At 36.5% G+C, this 18361-nt stretch overlaps 1 protein-coding gene across 2 annotated transcripts in view; it reads left to right on the top strand.

The window, feature by feature from the left end:
- NSL1 (NSL1 component of MIS12 kinetochore complex) overlaps positions 1 to 16496 on the top strand; it is a 39420-nt gene extending 22924 nt beyond the window's left edge. The window contains exons 5-6 of one of the 2 annotated variants that reach the window (XM_045452488.1): positions 9774 to 9841; positions 15804 to 16496. In XM_045452488.1, the coding sequence (XP_045308444.1) occupies positions 9774 to 9841; positions 15804 to 15950 (215 nt within the window). In that variant the 3' untranslated portion in view covers positions 15951 to 16496. Of the gene's footprint in view, positions 1 to 9773; positions 9842 to 11356; positions 12893 to 15803 lie in introns of those variants that run through there. The other variant, XM_045452487.1, reaches the window with a different exon arrangement.
- Positions 16497 to 18361: the final 1865 nt, after the last annotated feature.

The following is an 18361-nucleotide window of genomic DNA, read 5'->3' as shown; positions in this document are numbered from 1 at the left end:
CCTAGTTACCTACTGCCTACCTACTGTCTGCCTATTGGTGGGTCTGCAACTTTGGCCTGACTTACACCTTTTTCTCTTCTACTTTTTTTGGTTCATAGAAATGTTTATTTTGTATATGCTTTGGGATATGTCTTTTTAATTTTCTGTATTTATCCCATGATATTTTGGACAAAGCTGGGGAGTTTTGTGAATTTCCAAGAACAACTTGACCAGAAGTCTACTCTTAAAAACACAGAGTTTTCATTCCTCTGCTGAAAATTCTAAAATCTTCCAATTAAAAAAATATATGGGGGTGCCTGGGTGGCTCAATTGGGTAAGCGTCCAACTTTGGCTCAGGTCATGATCTTAATGTTCATATGGATTCAAGCCTCATGTCGGGCTGGACAGCTTGGAACCTGGAGCCTACTTCAGATTCTGTCTCCATCACTCTGCCCTCCCTTGCTCACACTCTCTCTCTCAAAAATAAAATAAAATATAAAAAAAATTTTTTTTAATCAAATATGTATACATATATGTACATATATAAAATACATTTCAAACTTCTTAACATTCCCTTATGTGATCTGGCCCCCACTTTCCTTTTTGCTGTAGACCTATGGTCCACCTTTCAGTTCTTTGAAAGTGCCTCACTTTCACACATGCTTTTTCTTGGTGCTTCTAAAGGTGGCATCTTCTTTTTTTTTCTTACTCTTTTAAACGGTACCTCCTCAGAGAGATCTTTCCTAACCACCCTAATGACAATAGCCTTTTCCCAGTACTCCATCATAATACTTGTTTATTTCCTTAATAGCACTTGTTTACATTTGTGAATTTTCTTGTTTATGGTCTCACAAAAGTGAAAGTTCCATGAGCTTTTTTACTTTGTGTTTGCATTCTACGTGGCCAGTGTATAGCACCATGCTCAATAAATACTAAGCGACTGTTATTCATCCATGTATTCAATATATTTATTGAAGGCCTACCATATGCCAGAACTGTTTTCACTGTGGAGGAGATAGTGGTCAACAACACAAGCAAGGTCCCTGCTCTATGGAGCTTATGTTCAAGTGGGAGAAGAAAAGTACAAATAAATATAAAAGTAAACAAGTAATCAGTGAGAGGGTGATGTGTTTACGTTGAGAAACACTTTCTGAGGAAGTAACAAGAAGGAATTTGTCTTATGACAATCAAGAGGAAGAGCTTTTCAATCAGGGAAGAGCTAGAACAAGGTTCCTAAGTCAAGACTGATCTTGAGTATTTATGGAATAAAAGACCACTATGGCTAGAGTGGGGGGAATAGAGAGGAAGAACATTACAGGAGACTGTTAGAGACTTGGCCCAGGCCAGCAAACACAGGCTAGGAGTGTGAAAATATATGGTACCTTAAGAGAGAGACATCTCTTCAGTACTAAAGATACTGGTGAGGAGCAGGTGGGAGTGGGTACAGAGGAATATGTGTCTGCTACCCAGAAGGTGTGTTCAACAGTTATGTTCAAGTTGTAGCAAAGGGTTATCTTCTAGAACGTCATAAATCACTGCTAGTTTTTTGTTTCGTTTTCAGCAGGGGTGCTACTTTTCAATTCATGGTTCTCATTCATGCCTTTGGTTATCCCTTTAGAAAGGGATATCCCTTGGTATGCATGCTTGCTCATTTGTGCACATAAAATGCATTGAAAATAGAAAGGAAGACCTCAGTTAATGCTTTTTTGCTGGATGTCTGAATTTGTGCAGGCTTTTAGATGTTCATGTTTCCCAGTTTAGTCAGTGCAGTGACCTGAAAGCAAAACTAGGTTGATTACCCAATCTTTCATTTCCACTTTTTCATTTCCCTATGTTTTAGAAGGCAAGTGACTAGGGAAGGCAATGTCCTCAAGGGTGCCTAACTTCCACATTTTTAAGAGCAAACTTTTTTTTTTTAATATCCTTGCAGCAATCCTCTGATTAGTTGTCTACCTATGAGTTTTCGTTTGTCAGTTATAACCTTTTGTGATCCTATTAGTAAAACTAATAATTGCTTCTATATTGTCTTTTTTTTTAAGTTCTTTGATGTTAATTGAAAAGACTGCCTTCTTCCCCCTGTCCTTCACTAAACATATAGTGATGACAAGGAGCTATTTTAAGTTTCTCTATAGTAGACTTGATACTTGCAGTTCTTTTGCTGACCCTACAAGTAGAAGACTTAGAGATAGTTCCTCTTCTTCCCTAATAATGCCGGCTTGCTTAAGCCACTGCCAGAATATTTACAGGTAGTAACCCGCTTTCAAATGGTTATGTTTCAGAAGTTCTTATTTAACCTGAGCTTTGGAATTTGAAATATATTTTCCCCCCTGAAAAAGTTCGCAAGTGGTATTTTTATAAATGGGTAAGTTTCTAGGCTACCCTTTAAAGACCACTTTTTTCCTTCAATGTAGCTGAAATACTACACATTAATGTTGAAAAATATTAGGAAAATCACATTTCAGATGTACATTAGTTCCACTACAGATGTTTAAATAGGATTTGGGGGGAACGGTTTGGATCCCTAAACACCTTTGCAGTGAGAGGGAAGTGGTGTCACAAAGATGTTCCCATGAAAGCTATGGAGAGACGGCCATTGGGAATGCTTCTAGAGGAAGCCCATCCCCAGTCTCCTACATGGCAGGTGCCAGCTCTCTGCATGTGATATATTCTTAAGTCAGATGTTTGTGTAACAGGGGTACATACATGCTCTTACTAGTGAGAAGTGAAAAATTGATTTAAAAATCTTGAGTGAGGGAGTGAAAGTTTTATATATTTTGAAATTTTCTAAGCAGATATTAATGTTGGAAAATGCTATTTTGATGCATTTATAGGCAACATATTCACATATGTTAGTGATCATTTTTAATTGTGTGTTTGTTTTCTCCCCTCTTATAGTGCTTTTTAAAATCTTTGTGTGCTTGGTTTTTTTCCTAAAATTATTGATGTTCCTTAATTTTCAATGAAAGGAATTTAATTCACTTAAAAAAAAAAAGAAGGTACTATAATGTTAATAGTTAAAGCAGAGTTAACTCTAGAATTGTTCTATTTTTAGTTTTTACCAGACATAATTTATTTTTATTTCAAGAGATTTTTAATATGTTAGAACTAATTTTTGACCATTTGTTATATTCTTATGAGTATAGTATAATTCCAGACAAAATAGTTATTTTGGAAAGTTACATATAGAACATAAAAGAGCATGTGCTTTGAATTCTAGGAAATGTGGGTTCTAGTTCTATTCTAGATCATTTCTCAGTTCTCACAGCTCTGTTTTCTTATCTATAAAAGGAGGCTGATGAAACCTGCTTGCCTCACAGGGTTACTAATGGTAATACACAAGATTGATTGTTAATGGATGCCACCCCACACTACTACAGGAATGGGCTGTTGGGATTAAGTAGACAGTTACTATGCCATTGGGTTTCTCTTCTCTGTGCTCCTATTTCCTTTTCATAGCCAAGTTTCTCAAAGAATAATCTACAGTCATCAGCTTCACTTTTAATCTCTCACTTTTGTCAAGAAATCAGTAATATTTAGTATTTATATTGTTATGACTATATAAGTGTTCTTCAGTATGAGTCAGGTAATCATTACTATGAGTATATTTCTTTCTTGAACAGCTTCCCATCCTCCTTCAGAATGATAATGGCTTTATTTTTCTGTTTGCTTTGTTTGCTGTTGTGTCTATCACTAATTCTTTCCCAAACACTTCGGTAGAACTATAAAATTCCTCTCAATGTGGTAAACACTTTAGGTTATCCATCAAATCCATTTTAAAACCTTTTCCTTTTTCTTGGAGATATTCCTCTGGGAGGCTTTTGTCTTCCTGTTCTAAGCAGGACTGGTTGCTCTCTAGGCCTGCTGCAAAACTTTTGTCGCATTTGTCCCTTTCTCATCATCCTAGGAATTTCCTGTACTTCTGTTTTGAATCCTGTTTCCTGGTTCCTGTGTTTTCTTCTTTCTTGATTTATTCCCTTGTTTTGGTGTAGCACATCCTCTACCATCCACCTCCTATTCCCACTTACCCCAGCCATCCAGCACCAGATCCTTTTTTAAGGCAACTCTTAGAGCACCTCTGAAACTTCTTCTCTCCTTTCAGTTTTCCTGTTGGATTGACCTCACCCCTCTTTTGCCTCCACAGCGCACTCTTATCATAGTCTTGTTCCATCATACGTACTGAGCACCTGCTCTACATGTCAGGCATTGTGTTCAACACTTAGGGAGTCCAAGGTTAAGAGAATGATGTTCCCAAGGAAGTTCTAAAAATTAAGTTAGAACACTGGTTCTCACTGGTGGCAGTACTGCCCCCTAGAGGCAGTTTTGAAAAGTGGGGAAGTTTTTGGTTACCAGAGTAATGGAGAGGGCACAGCTGGCATTCTATAGTCAGGAGCCAGGAATACTAAATGTCTTATATGTCCAGCACAACTTCAGATTATTCCACCAGAAATTCATGTGTGAAAATCTGTTTATAATTATCCAAGTCTCTGACCTAACTCCGTTTTACACTTAAACTACTCTTGGCGACTTTTACATTGTCATTGCTTGTGCTACAGATGGAGAACAGCTTTTGTGTCCATCAATGTAGGCTTATAGACAGTTTTTTTCAAAGAGGCACATGTTTATGCAAAAATTAGGAATCCCTTGGGTAATAGATTATTTTGTAAATCATGCAGTAACAATGAAGAATAATATTAATTACCATATCCTATAAATAAAAGTAAGATGAGTTTCAAGAGTAAATGTTAAAAAATACTCTGTTCATTATTGTGTGTGTGTGTGTGTGTGTGTGTGTGTGTGTGTGTGTGTGTGTGTGTTGAGGTATAACATACAGTGCACAGCTTGATGAATCTATATACACACATACACATAAACACATGCAGCTTCCTCCTCAATCTAGATATACTGAGTGTCTGTATAGTTAGGAAACATGGGACAAACTTTTTTTTTTTTTAGAAAGAGAGAGAGAGAGAGAGAGAGAGAGAGAGAGAGAGAGAGAATCTTAAGCAGGCTTTACGCTTAGCACAGAGCCCAACATGGGGCTCAATCCAATGACCTGAGCTGATCGTGACCTGAGCTGAAATCAAAAGTGGGACGTTCAACCAGCTGAGACACCCAGGTGCCCCAGGACAAACTTATTTTTAAACAGTATGTTACTTATATTTTCAAATAAGGTGCCCATTATGTTTTCATGTATACAATAAGCACAATTTAAAGTGGCCAAAAAGTCTAAAAACAAGGAAAATAGTCTATTTATTGTAGTTTTCATGTATTAACAATTGGACCCATTGTCTTAAATTTAGAAGTATTTTACCTGAAAAGGTAATTTGAGTTTAAAGAAAAAGATAGTATATTATCTGAAACTAATACATACTTATTCTGCTTCCTGACTTTATGGGCAGTCTGTACTATGTGACACTTCCAGTACCCAAAAAAGTTTTCTTATCTTCCTTTCTGGTCAGTAATCCCTAGCCATGAGAGGTAACCACTATTCTGACTTACATCATTACATCATCGTATTTCTTCAGATACTCTTTCTCTGTTTGTTAACATGTGCAGTAAAGGAAAACAGAACTAAAAAGAAACAAACAGATCTTTGCAGCCAAAGCCATGTTTTATCAGTTAACAACTTTCATACTCCCTTTTTTCCAAAGACAATTACTTAGGAGCATTTCCAAAATTTTTAATTGAAAAAGTTTCTGGTACAGTATGTAGTTATTAGAAAAGCAACAAAGCTGATGGAAAATATGTAATAGAAGACTTGAGACTGCTTTTAAATAGGACTAGAACCAAAAGTTACTAAATTAATGGAAACATACAAAAGTAGAAATCTCATTTTTTTTAAATTAGAGGTTTTAAAATATTTATTTATTTTGAGAGAGAGAGCACCAATGAGGAAGGGGCAGAGAGAGGGAGACACAGAATCTGAAACAGGCTCCAGGCTCTGAGCTTTCAGCACAGAACCCAATGCGGGGCCCGAACCCAGGAACCAGGGACCATGACCTGAGCTGAAGTCACAAGCTTAACTGACTGAGTCACCCAGGTGCCCCTCATTTTTTTAATAGAAATGATTTTCAAATACTTGCTATTATAGGGGCGCCTGGATTGCTCAATCAGTTTAGCGTCTGACTTCAGCTCTGGTCATGACCTGATAGTTCGTGGGTTTGAGCCCTACATTGGGCTCTTTGCTGATAGCTCAGAGTCTGAAGGCTGCTTTGGATTCTGTGTCTCCCTTTGTCTCTGCCCCTCTCCCGCTCACGCTTTGTCTTTCTCTCTCTCAAAATAGAATAAACATTAACAATTATTTTTTAAATACTTGCTATTATTGCCACACTAAATATTAAAAACTATATTTTTGTATAATGATAAATTATGTGACTATTAAAAATTTTAATATGAAAAATCTATTTAAAATTCCGATTATATTTTTGGATTGCTCCTGTTTATTCTTACTCAGAATGTATCCATAAAGAGCAACCACGTATCTGCTCTATAGTTTCTCATATTCTTGTTTTGGCCCAGTCTATCCTGTGTTCCTCATCACCTTTTGACAGTATGATCACTGAAGTCTTTTTAAGTAAATGTATATACTGAATGTAGTCTGAATTATGGTGGAATTTCTAAGTAGGATTTAATTCCCTTATACCTTACCATGTTATAATATGGTGAATTATTTTGACATGACACTTTCAATAAGGCCATCTCATTTGTAGTAATACTGCACTTCCTAATTTTCACCATTTCAACAGCCTATACTTTGTCTTGGTAGGTTATCCATACTCCATTATTTCCTCTTTTTTTTTTTTATCATGTTCAAGTAATATAGACTGTTATTTCTTATAAAACACTAATTTTTCTTTTAAAAAAAATTTTTTTTAAACGTTTATTTATTTTGAGACAGAGAGAGACAGAGCATGAACGGGGGCGGGGCAGAGAGAGAGGGAGACACAGAATCGGAAGCAGGCTCCAGGCTCTGAGCCATCAGCCCAGAGCCCGACGCGGGGCTCGAACTCACGGACCGCGAGATTGTAACCTGAGCTGAAGTCGGACGCCCAACCGACTGAGCCACCCAGGCACCCCAAAACACTAATTTTTCTATTTCTGCTTATGATCTTTTGTTTTCTATGTAGAATGACTTCTAATATAAATTTTCTTAAATCCAAATTTACTCAGGATAATAGGTACAATTATTTGAGTACTTCATTATATCTGTTTTTCCGTTGTATTTTTATTTATATGTACAGAAATACTATCTTTTTTTTTTTTTTTTTTTTTTTTTAGAATAGTAAAGGGGACTTTACGAAATATGTTCTAAAGGGGGAAGTTGGGTCTCAAAGGGTTGAGAAACTATTCTAAACAAATCAGGGCAATGAAGTTTTCCAGTTATTCTACTAGAACTGTTCAGGACACTGTGGGAGTCTGTAGCAGGGGAATGCTCATTCAGGCAGAGAGTGGAATTTGTGGCAGGATCATGGAAATGTGAGGCTGTGCAGGACAAGTTTAACCTTTTCAAAAACTGGCTTGTTTCTGTGTGTTTCTGTGTGTCTTTCTTTTCTAACTGGTAAGTTCCTTGAGGGGCAGAGACCCTTTTTCCTTACTCTGAGTACCCAGTGCTGGGCCTAGTCCATGGAAAATACATAATAAATGTTGGAAGACTCAGCAACTCCCATACAGGTATGCAAGTTTGAGGGGGAGAGAATAAGTGAGAGCCTGGCTAGAAGCCAGACTGCTACAAGAGTCCCAAGGGATGGATCACTTATACGCCATGCTCAGAAGAAAATTTAATAATTGCCTAAGTACTTTGGGGATATATCCCCTAAATATCCCCAAATCTTAAAAGATTGGAAATTAGCATATTATTCTAAGGCAAGGGTCCTTAGAATACAGGGAGATTATTAATTTGGATAGAAAAAAATACATTGTTATTTTTACTAACCTCATACTGAAATTTAGCATTTCCTTCAGTGTTGAATGTAGATCATGGTGGTAGAATTAGCAGTACGTGTAACTTTTTGCTACTAAAAGCTACAGATATTTTCAATTTTAGTTATTGCAGATACCTCACAATATTGTTGATGCTCATTATTTTCGTATGATGGTAATTATTAGACCTGCCACTTGATCTTATTTAAATCATTAATAAAGAAGCACATGTATTACCTATCACAACACTTCAATAGTTGTATTTAAAATTTTATTGTAAAACACTCTAAAATTCTAGAGTAAGCAAAAGCGATGAATAATGACAGAAATCAGATGAGTGGTTGCTTCTTGTAGAGAAGGTTGGTTGGGAAAGGGGCACAAGGGAACTTTGTAGGGTGAAGGAAGTGCCCCATGTATGGTTTGCATATGTCAAAGGTGACTGAATGTTAAACTTGAGATCTACATTTTGCTGTATGTAAATTGTACCTCACTTAAAAAAACTAACACATTTAAAACTATTCTTAGAAAGGGTCTGTAGGCTTCATCCAAGTGCCAAAGACATCTCTGGTAGCAAAGCTGGTTAAGAACCCTTTTTCTGAGGCCATCCTGTTACCTTTGCCTTTCCCTTTCTTTGAGTACCCTCTTTCTTCCAGGTGCTTTTGCTATTCGTTTCCTTTTTTTTTCTTTTTCCTAAATCTGGTCTACATTTTTGACCTAAGGAAAGTCAGAAAAGAAAATAGCAGCTATGAAAGAAATTTTTCTTGCTTGGCTTATCTGCCACTTTCTTGAAGCCAGTAAGGTTGTAGCTCTCCTAACATGGTTATATATTTGCTTAGATCTGAAGTAATTTCCAGTGAGAACTACTCTTCTAAAAACTAATTTGTAGATAATTTCAAAATGGAAGGATTTTTCTTACCCAGTTTTGCTTGGAGTTTAGTAGGATTTTTGTCCTTTTATATCATTGCATATGCAGTTCTGTTATGAAGTAGCCATGAACATTTATAACAAAGATTGGAAGAAAATAAAATGTATTAGGAATCAGTAAAGCACCAAGGAATTAGGAAAGAACAGATGAACATAAGGGAAGGGAAGTAAAAATAATATAAAAACAAGGAGAGGGACAAAACGTAAGAGTCTCTTAAATACAGAGAACAAACTGAGGGTTGCTGGAGGAGTTGTGGGTGGGGGGATGGGCTAAATGAGTAAGGAGCATTAAGGAAGACACTTTTTGGTGTAAGCACTGGTGTTATTCATAGGGGATGAATCGCTGGAATCTACTCCTGAAATCATTATTGTACTATATGCTAACTAACTTGGATATTAATAAAAAATAAATAAATAAAATTAAAAAAAATAAATAAACATTAAAATTTTAAATTAATATTATTGACAATCTATTCCAGATTTTTTTCCAGAAATTCCCTCTAGTATCCTCAATACAATGTGATTGTTTATTCCAAATTCAAATGTGTTTTACGTGTATAAAATTCAGAGTAATAAATATCAAATATTAGCCTATATTTACTTTAAAATGGGATGATAGTGCTTGAAGATGTTAAATACAGTGGTAGATCACATATAGAACAAACATTAGGCTATTAGGGGCACATAGTGTTAGGACTACTCCTAATAGAACTCTTGTTGCCTATCATACCTATTAGTTTTACTCTACGGTTCTAACATTTCCATAGTCTTTTTATTTATCTAGATAAATTTAATGGGACACTTGTTGTAATAGATTACAAAGTATGCTAAGAAAGATTGAGCTAAGGTGGGTAGTCTTAACGGATTTTTGTCCAAATAGCATCTGTGTATCTTTTATGACTTGGTATTAGAAAAAGAACCTAAAATACTGTTTGGTGGTTTCTTTGCAGCCTCTCGTGTGGAAAATTTGAAATGCAGAGGAGAAACAATAGCTAAAGAGATCAGTGAAGCCATGAAGGTAAAAGCTACATGCTAAACAGTTATAAAGTGAATGAAATGTGTAGCTAGGTGTTCGTTTTCAACATCTATGTGTATTTTAGTCTATTGTAACAGGAATTCTCAGTAGTCTTTTAAGTAGATCTTTAATGAATTTATGAAGTGACAGTAACATTCAGAATAACTACCATTTAATAGGAAGTATATGCCAATATATCTGACTTCTTTGAAGATTGGTTATATTTTTTAATTCTGAGATTTAGCAGTCTATCAGACAGTTTTGGATAATAATACCACCTAACATGTAGTGAGCATTTATGGGTCAGACACCATCTAACTGCTTTACATATATTATCTTACTTAATCCTTAAAATAACACTATGAGATAGGTACTGCTAATTTCTGTGTTTTATAGTTGAGAAACTGCGGCTCAGAGAGGCTCTAGATTGCCCAAGTAAATGAGTCAGGACTTACACCCTGGATATTTGGCTCCCGAGCCTTTACTTCTTTTTTTTTTTTTTTTAAAGTTTTATTTATTTAGTTAGACAGAGACAGAGAGAGAGAGAGAGATCACGCATGTGCACACTGGGGAGGGGTGGAGAGAGAGGAAGAGAGAAAATCCCAAGAAGGCTCCTCGCTGTCAGTGCAGAGCCCTGTGTGGGGCTCAATCTCACGAGCTGTGAGATCATGACCTGCGCTGAAATCAAGAGTCAGACGCTCAACCAACTCAGCCACCCAGGAGCCCCAGTATACTCTTAATCACTGTATTATGTTGGAAATTTGGAGTCTCAGTGTTATAATAAAATTGTTTATCTTCTCGACATTTATTTTATGCAAACAAGAAAACATGTGGATTTCTAGTATATGAAAATTATTTTTAAAAAACTCCTGAATCTTCCTTGTTCTGATAATTTTCTATGACATTCTTTTGTGGTTTGTATTGATTCCATGATTTTCTGGTGCTCATGCTTCTCCCATTGCATGTTCTTTATCAGGAGTTAGCTAGCAAACTAGTGAGCCAGGCAAGAACCCAGCCTGCACTTGTTTTTGTAAATAAAACTTCATGTCACAGCTCTGCCTATCCATTTACTTATTGTCTGTGGCTTCTTTACATTACGATGGCAGAGTTGAGTAATTGTGACAGGGATGTGAGGCCCTTTACAGGAAAAATGTACTGATCCCTGCCTGGTCTTGATGATCAGGATTTCCAAAATACTTACTATCCTAAAATATGGAATCTCAGACATCAAATCCTTGGCTCTGAAATTCTGTTAACTTCCTGTTGCCAAAGTTTTGTTTTATTTTATTACCAGACATTGTAGGAATAGAATATATGTTTTTAGTTTTAGTTTTTGGTTAAAATCTCTCAGCATTTAAAATTGGTATTTTAAGGTAAAAGCAAATATCCATGACCCAAATAATTAGGTCTTAGAAAAGCCTTGACCTAAAGAATTAAAATCTCGAGTGTTGTATCTGTTTCTGTGTGGTTGTATTTCAAACCGAGATTAATGTTAAGTATTACTGTTGTTTGTTTAAGTCCTTGCCTGCATTAATTGAACAAGGAAATGGATTTTCCCAAGTTTTAAAGATGCAGCCTATTATCCAGCTCCAGAGAGTCCACCAAGAAGTCTTTTCCGCTTGTTACAAGCAACCAGATGTTAAACCTGAGAGCTTTATTACACAAATAGAAACCACACCAACAGAGACTTCTACCAGGAAAGCCACTGATGTGGTACTGAAAAGAAGGCAAACTAAAGACTGTCCCCAGAGAAAATGGTATCCGTTGCGGCCAAAGAGAATTAATCTTGACACCTCTTGACAGCTCTTTTTGTTTATCTTGCGAGTTGAAATTCGGCACTATCAACATTTAGATTACAGCCTAATGCCTAGACAGGGCTTCCTTTAAAAAGACAAATAACTCTTTAACTAGTGATACCTTTATACAAATATAGTAGCTCTATGCTGACATAGAATGTAATCATTGTGTTTCCTTATCATTTTGTCTTTAGTGATGAAAAGCATATTTTTTGAATATTGGCACAAAGAGATCAGTGGGTTTTAAGAGTGCAAACTTTTACTGTCCTTAAATGTAATCAACTCTTGGCTACCTTACAGCTTTTGTGGAATACCATGAGTAACACATTCTATTAGATTTCTGGTGTACATCTTTCTCTAAAAAAGAGCAGTGTAACAGGTATCTTTATTTAAATGCTAAAAGTAATCCTCTGTTCTGATTAGGAGCCAGGAGCAGATGCATTTGGGTTTTGTTTTTGTTTTTGTTTTTTTTCAATGCAGTTTTGACTTATCACATTGATATGCAGATGAGAAGACTGGCTTTGACTTTGTTACTCCAAGTTCAGCTAATTTGGATTTGTGGTGTTATTTTTAGGATTTTTGTGTTTTTCTTTTGTTTTGTAAGACAAAGAAGACTTATTTATATAAGACTTTCTGTTAGAAATAAAAATTGGCATGGAGCCAGTATTTCTTGTTCACACTTCTGCTCTCCACAGGCCTTTCAACTTTTAAATATTATTTGACTTAGGACTAGTAGTTTCTTTTTAGGGTTTTTCATTATTTCCACATGATTGCAGTTCAAAAATATATATCGCATTAATACATTGACAAATTGTCATTGCGGAACAAAAATAGATGTAGTCATACTGAACTATTTTACATTTAAGGATGCTTATTTATCAAGGACATAATTATTGGTAGAAGTCTGAGAAAGCTATGTTGCCTACACTTCTAACATTTCACTACAGTTTCTTATAGCTCTTACTGTACCTCTTTGTCACAGTAATACAATGCAGACAGGGCCATCTAACTTTTCTCCTTTTGATGACTGTACGACTTCATTCACTTGCAGAGGAATTTACTAATCATGAGGTTGGAAAATCTGTACTTCCCTTGTTTATTATGACTTAATCATAAATGTCTAAATGTGACAGAAAATCTGTCTCATTGAAGAAAACTTATAAAGCCACTGTATTTCACTCTGTATTTTAATGTTACAATTTGATATCTGTATATTTGTAACAGCAGTGTGTTTTTTATTAAAATAATGTACAAAGAACTGAAATCTTAAAACTATGTATTTTTTAATTATCTCAGGCATCTTGAGCTCAGCTTTAGTTGAATGGTAAATAAGCATCCTGCATTTCTCAACATACTAAATTTCACTTTAAAGTTGTTATGAGGCTACAGGAGCACCTGGGTGGTTCAGTCGGTTAAGTGTCCGACTTCAGCTCAGGTCATGGTTTCGCAGTTTGTGAGTTCGAACCCCATATTGGGCTCTGTGCTGACAGCTCAGAGCCTGGAACCTGCTTTGGATTCTGTGTCTCCCTCTCTCCCTGTCCTTCTCCTGCTGGCACCCTGTCTCTGTCTCTCTCTCAAAAATAAACATTAAAAATTAAAAAAAAAATTAAATTGTTGTGAGCCTACAGAATATTGCTATTCTAATATAGTGCTAAGTTTTTGATGGCATAAAATTCTGTATGAGGTGTTTCACTTCAATAGCCTATATACAATTGTTAACTTTCCTGGATAATTGCATTGATGATTATATAAGAAAATGTCTTCCTTTTTTTAAGATGTCTATTTACTTATTTTTGAGAGAGAGAGAGACTGCATGAGTGGGGAGGGGCAGAGAGAGAGGGAGACAGAGAATTCGAAGCAGGCTTGAAGCTCTGAGCTGTCAGTGCAAAGCCTGATGTGTTGCTTGAACTCACAAACCATAAGATCATGACCTGAGCCAAAGTCAGATGCTTCACCAAGTGACCCACCCACATGCCCCTAAGAAAATGTCTTCCTTTTTTAAGAGATACATATTGAGATACATAGAATTTAATGACTTCATGTCTTGGATTTTCTCAGAAATATGTCAGCAAAGAAAAAAAGAATAGATTAAGTAAATGTGGCAAAAATCTTAATAATAGTGGATCTGTATAATGTATCCATTCCTCTACTCTTTTTTTTAATTTTTTTTTAACGTTAATTTATTTTTGGGACAATGTGAGAGACAGAGTGTAAGCAGCAGAGGGGCAGACAGAGGGAGACACAGAATCTGAAGCAGGCTCCAGGCTCTGAGCTGTCAGCCCAGAGCCGGACGCGAGGCTCGAACTCACGAACCGTGAGATCATGACCTGAGCTGAAGTCGGACGTTTAACTGACTGGGCCACTCAGGCGCCCCATTCCTCTACTCTTTTGTCTGTTTGGAAATTTTTATAATTAAAAAAAAAAAAAAAAAGTTTGTTATACCTTAAAGGTCCCAAACAGCTGAAACTTGAAATCCCTCAGAGAGCCCAAAGTTCCATTCCACAGTTATAGGAGAGTTCCGGATCAAAGACCACTGGACAAGACAGTATGTTGCCATTTTTAACTAGGATAAGCATGGCTGATACAAGTAAAAGTATTGGTTAAGTACACGTTTCTAAGAGAGATTAGAAGTATTTTCTTCTAAGAAGAGAGATTGAATTCCTGCATAAAGCATGAATTAGCTAAGATGATGAAAAGGAAGAAAATCTATAGTTGTAGGCAGTATTGAAGGAAAACAAAATCAAACATCAGCCTCCTTGTGGTATAAAGAAGGCTGGGTTGCATGGAGTCTTAAAATTTCCTTTAAACAAAAAACAAAAATGAAAGTACAACACAAGAAGGTCAAATCCAGTTCCAAAGGAGAGAAAACACATTAAAGCAGCTGATTTCTGGAAGAAGTGAAGGAAAATCTGTTTTCCATACTTCAGCCATTACAAACTATATTAGTGTACTTGAGCTGCTGTAACAAAATATCAGACTGGGTGGCTTCAACAACAGAAATTCAATTTCTCATATTTCTGGAGGCTTGATATCCACGATGAAGAGGCTGGCAAATTCGGTGTCTGGTGCGGTCTCTCTTCCTTTGTGTATACGTAGGGGTAGAAGTGCTGGTATCTCTTCTTGTAAGGACATTAATCCTATTGGATCAGAGCCCCACCCATATAACCTCATTTAATCTTAAATTATTCCCTTAGAGGCCCCATCTCCAAATAGAACCACACTGGGGGTTAGGGCTTCAACTAGGGATTTTGAGGAGATGCAAATACTCAGTCCATAACAGTAGACAACAGAAATTTTATCCTAGCCCCCTTTCTCTGGGTCGTTATGGCTTGGGCTGCAATGGAGAACAAAGTCAATAAAATAAAACTTTTTGTTGGCTTCAAAATATGGCTATCTCTAAGACTGAATTTGTTTGACTTCTTTTGAAGGCCATGGTTTTTCCTTCTCTACCTTCACGTTGATTCATCCATTCAACAAATAAATGTTTGAGGCACCTACTCAGTTCAAAAGTCAGGTTCAGAGCATAGTCTCAGAGCCAGATCATCTATTGGTTTTTTTTTTTTGTTTGTTTTTGTTTTAATGTTTATTTATTTTTAGAAAAAGAGAGAGTGTGAGCGAGGGAGGGGCAGAGACAGAGGGAGACACAGAATCCGAAGCAGGTTCCAAGCTCTGAGCTGTTAGCACAGAGCCTGATGCAGGGCTTGAACCCATGAACCATGAGATCATGATCTGAGCCGAAGTCAGACGCTTAACTGACTGAGCCACCCAGGCTCCCCTATTGGTTATTATTAAGAGTTAAATAACATTGGGCAAGTTACTTAACCTCTCTGTGTTGCTGTCTTCTCTAATGTAACATGGGGACGATGTTAATATTATTATGTGAAGTAAATGTGTTTATAATATAAAATCCTTAGACTACTACTTGGCACAAAGTTTACATAGTGAGCATTCTGTAAGCACTATTAATACTTGGTTTGATGAAGGAAATGAAAACGTTCATAGGATAAACATTGTCTTTAAGAAGTTTATATTCTAGTGAAGAGAATGACCATATGAACAATGATCATGCAAAGCAGCAAATGCTATATGGATGTATATGTGGCAAACTTTGAGAAGTCATGGAAGTCTTTGCGGAGGAGGTAACATTTCTGCAGTCTTGGATATTTTAGGCAAATAATCAGGAGGATTCCTGGCAATGTGAAGGGAATATCCCAAGGCTGGTGGTTGTCAGACCAAATGCATGGTGTACTGAGGACCATCAGGTAAGGCTTGATGTAAAGGTCTTGTCTAAAAAGATTTGTTATAAGGAAAATTAAAAAAAGAAAACAAAAACTTGTTATAGGTGAACTTGAACAGAGGCAGGGTCAGCTGTTAAGAACTTTGTACATTTTAGAATTGGTGATGAGAAGCCATTAATTTTGACAAAGGAGGGGAAAGGAAATGGAGATCTATTGAATCCATTTTTCTCCTTGTGTAGCATTTACCCCAAAATAGCAAGAGTAAGAGAAACACACACTCGTCTTCTGAAGAAACCAAGAGGTATGTTGCCCAGACCATAGCATATGAAGAAGGAATGTGTATGGAGGAAAGAGTAATGAATTAGCAGGACAGAGGAAGATCAAGCCTAAGTGTCTGCAGAGAGAGACATTGGTAAGAGAAATTTGCCAATTTGCTCCCAGAATCTCTAGAACACTGAAGAATGGAGGACACTGCAAAAGGCTGAGATGAGATAGAGGAACCTAAAAATGAGATCATGTCCCCCCTCCACTCACTGTCAGTAATTGCCTCTGCCAAAGGAACTTACTTTCTGGAGAAAATTGAAATAAAGAGTCCCTGGACAATAAGGGTGAAACTCGGGGGGTGGTGGGGGGAAGGTCAGAATAAAATGTTCCATTGGAATGGTAAGACTTGAAGTTCCAGAATACTAGCAGTTTGGCTCATGTATCTTAGACGATCCTGTAGAGAAATTAAACAACCTATACAGATAGTGGTATTTGGAGATCCCAAACCACATGTCCAACTGACCACTCCAGTTACCCTCCTGTAGCGCCATTTAGTGCCTGAGTCCCACTTACCTAGAACTTCCAGAAGCATTTTTGTATTTCACTCTCAAAAGTAAGTGGGCATAATAAAAAACTGGAAGCAACCCAAATATCCATCAGTAGTAGAATGAAAAACTAAATTATAGCATATACTTATAATGAAACCCAACACAATTTTTTAAATGAATTACTGATATACTCACAACATGGATGAATGTCAAAGACATTATGTTGCATAAAAGAAGGCAGGCACAGAAGAGTGCATACAGTGTATGAAATCAGAATAGGCAAAACTAATCTATGGTGGTTATCCATGGGGAGAGGGGAGATATTAATTGGGAATAACCACCAGGAATTCTTTTAGGTGAAGGAAATGTCCTAGATCTTGATCTGAGTGTTGTTCACATGGCTGTATACATAGTGTAATTATTTAGCTATGCACTTATTTACACATTTTATATAAGTTTTAAAAAATCATAAATATACAAATTGAGATTCACCAGACATTTGAGGAAAGTCTAAATGCAGAGACCAAAGACTGAGTCCCATAAAGGCAGTAATCTTTGTTCTGATGTATCCCAAGCACCTGGAAAAGTACCTGGCATATGATAGTTTCTCAATGCATATTGATTAACTGAATGAATGAAAACAAGAACACAAAAACCAAAGAGAAAATAGGACCTCAGAAAAGCCAGAGATAAATACAAAACAAAGTTCCAGAATAATTACTATCCTCCCAGAGATAACAAGATATTCCATTCATTAAAAAAAAAAAAAAGTTATCGATATTCCATTCATTTAAAAAAAAATTCTTGAAAATTAAAGGTGTAAAAGTTGAAAGAATTTCGGTATGAAGGCTGGAAGATAATATGAAATTTTCCCAAAAGTAGAACCAGATTAAGAGATGACAATTTAGAAAAAATAAGAGTAAAGAGAATAAATTCAGAGGGTCCGATATCTAATTGATACCCTTTTCAAAAAAGTGCAGAAAAAAATCCAGGAGTCAAAGTTCTTAAACATAATGCAGTTACCATATGACCCAGCAATTCAACTCTAAGTTCTAAACCTCAAAGAATTGAAGACATGTCTACACAATAATTTGTACATAAATGTTTGTAGCAGCAACTCAAATGTCTATCAACTGATAAGTTAATAAAATATGGTGTATCCAATTGATGGGATATTATTTGGCAATAAGTACGGTACATATTAATGTGGATGAAACTTGAAAGCATGCTAAGTGACAGAAGTCACTCACAAAAGACTTTTGTGCAATTCCACTTACATGAAACCTCTAGAATTGGCAAATCTATAGGAACAGAAAATTGATTAGTGGTTGCCTAGGGATGGAGGAAGGGAGAGGTTAGGAGGAATGGGGAGTTATAGGGTTTCTCTTGGGAGTGATGAAAATGCTCTAAAATTGACATGGGCAGGGGCACCTGAGTGGCTCAGTTGGTTAAGTGTCTGACTTCGACTCAGGTCATGATCTCATGGTCCATGGATTCAAGCCCCGCATTGGGCTCTGTGCAGACAGTTGGAGCCTAGAGCCTACTTTGGATTCTGTGTCTCCCTCTCTCTCTGCCCCTCCCCTGTTCACACTCTGTTTCTCTCTCAAAAATAAATAAACATTAAAAAAAAAATTGATGTTGGTGGTGGTTGATTGGTGAATATACTAAAACCCATTG

This window comes from Leopardus geoffroyi, chromosome C3 (assembly GCF_018350155.1).
Source record: "Leopardus geoffroyi isolate Oge1 chromosome C3, O.geoffroyi_Oge1_pat1.0, whole genome shotgun sequence".
Taxonomy (NCBI): Eukaryota; Metazoa; Chordata; class Mammalia; order Carnivora; family Felidae; genus Leopardus; species Leopardus geoffroyi.
This window is presented reverse-complemented; position numbering and strand designations above follow the sequence as displayed.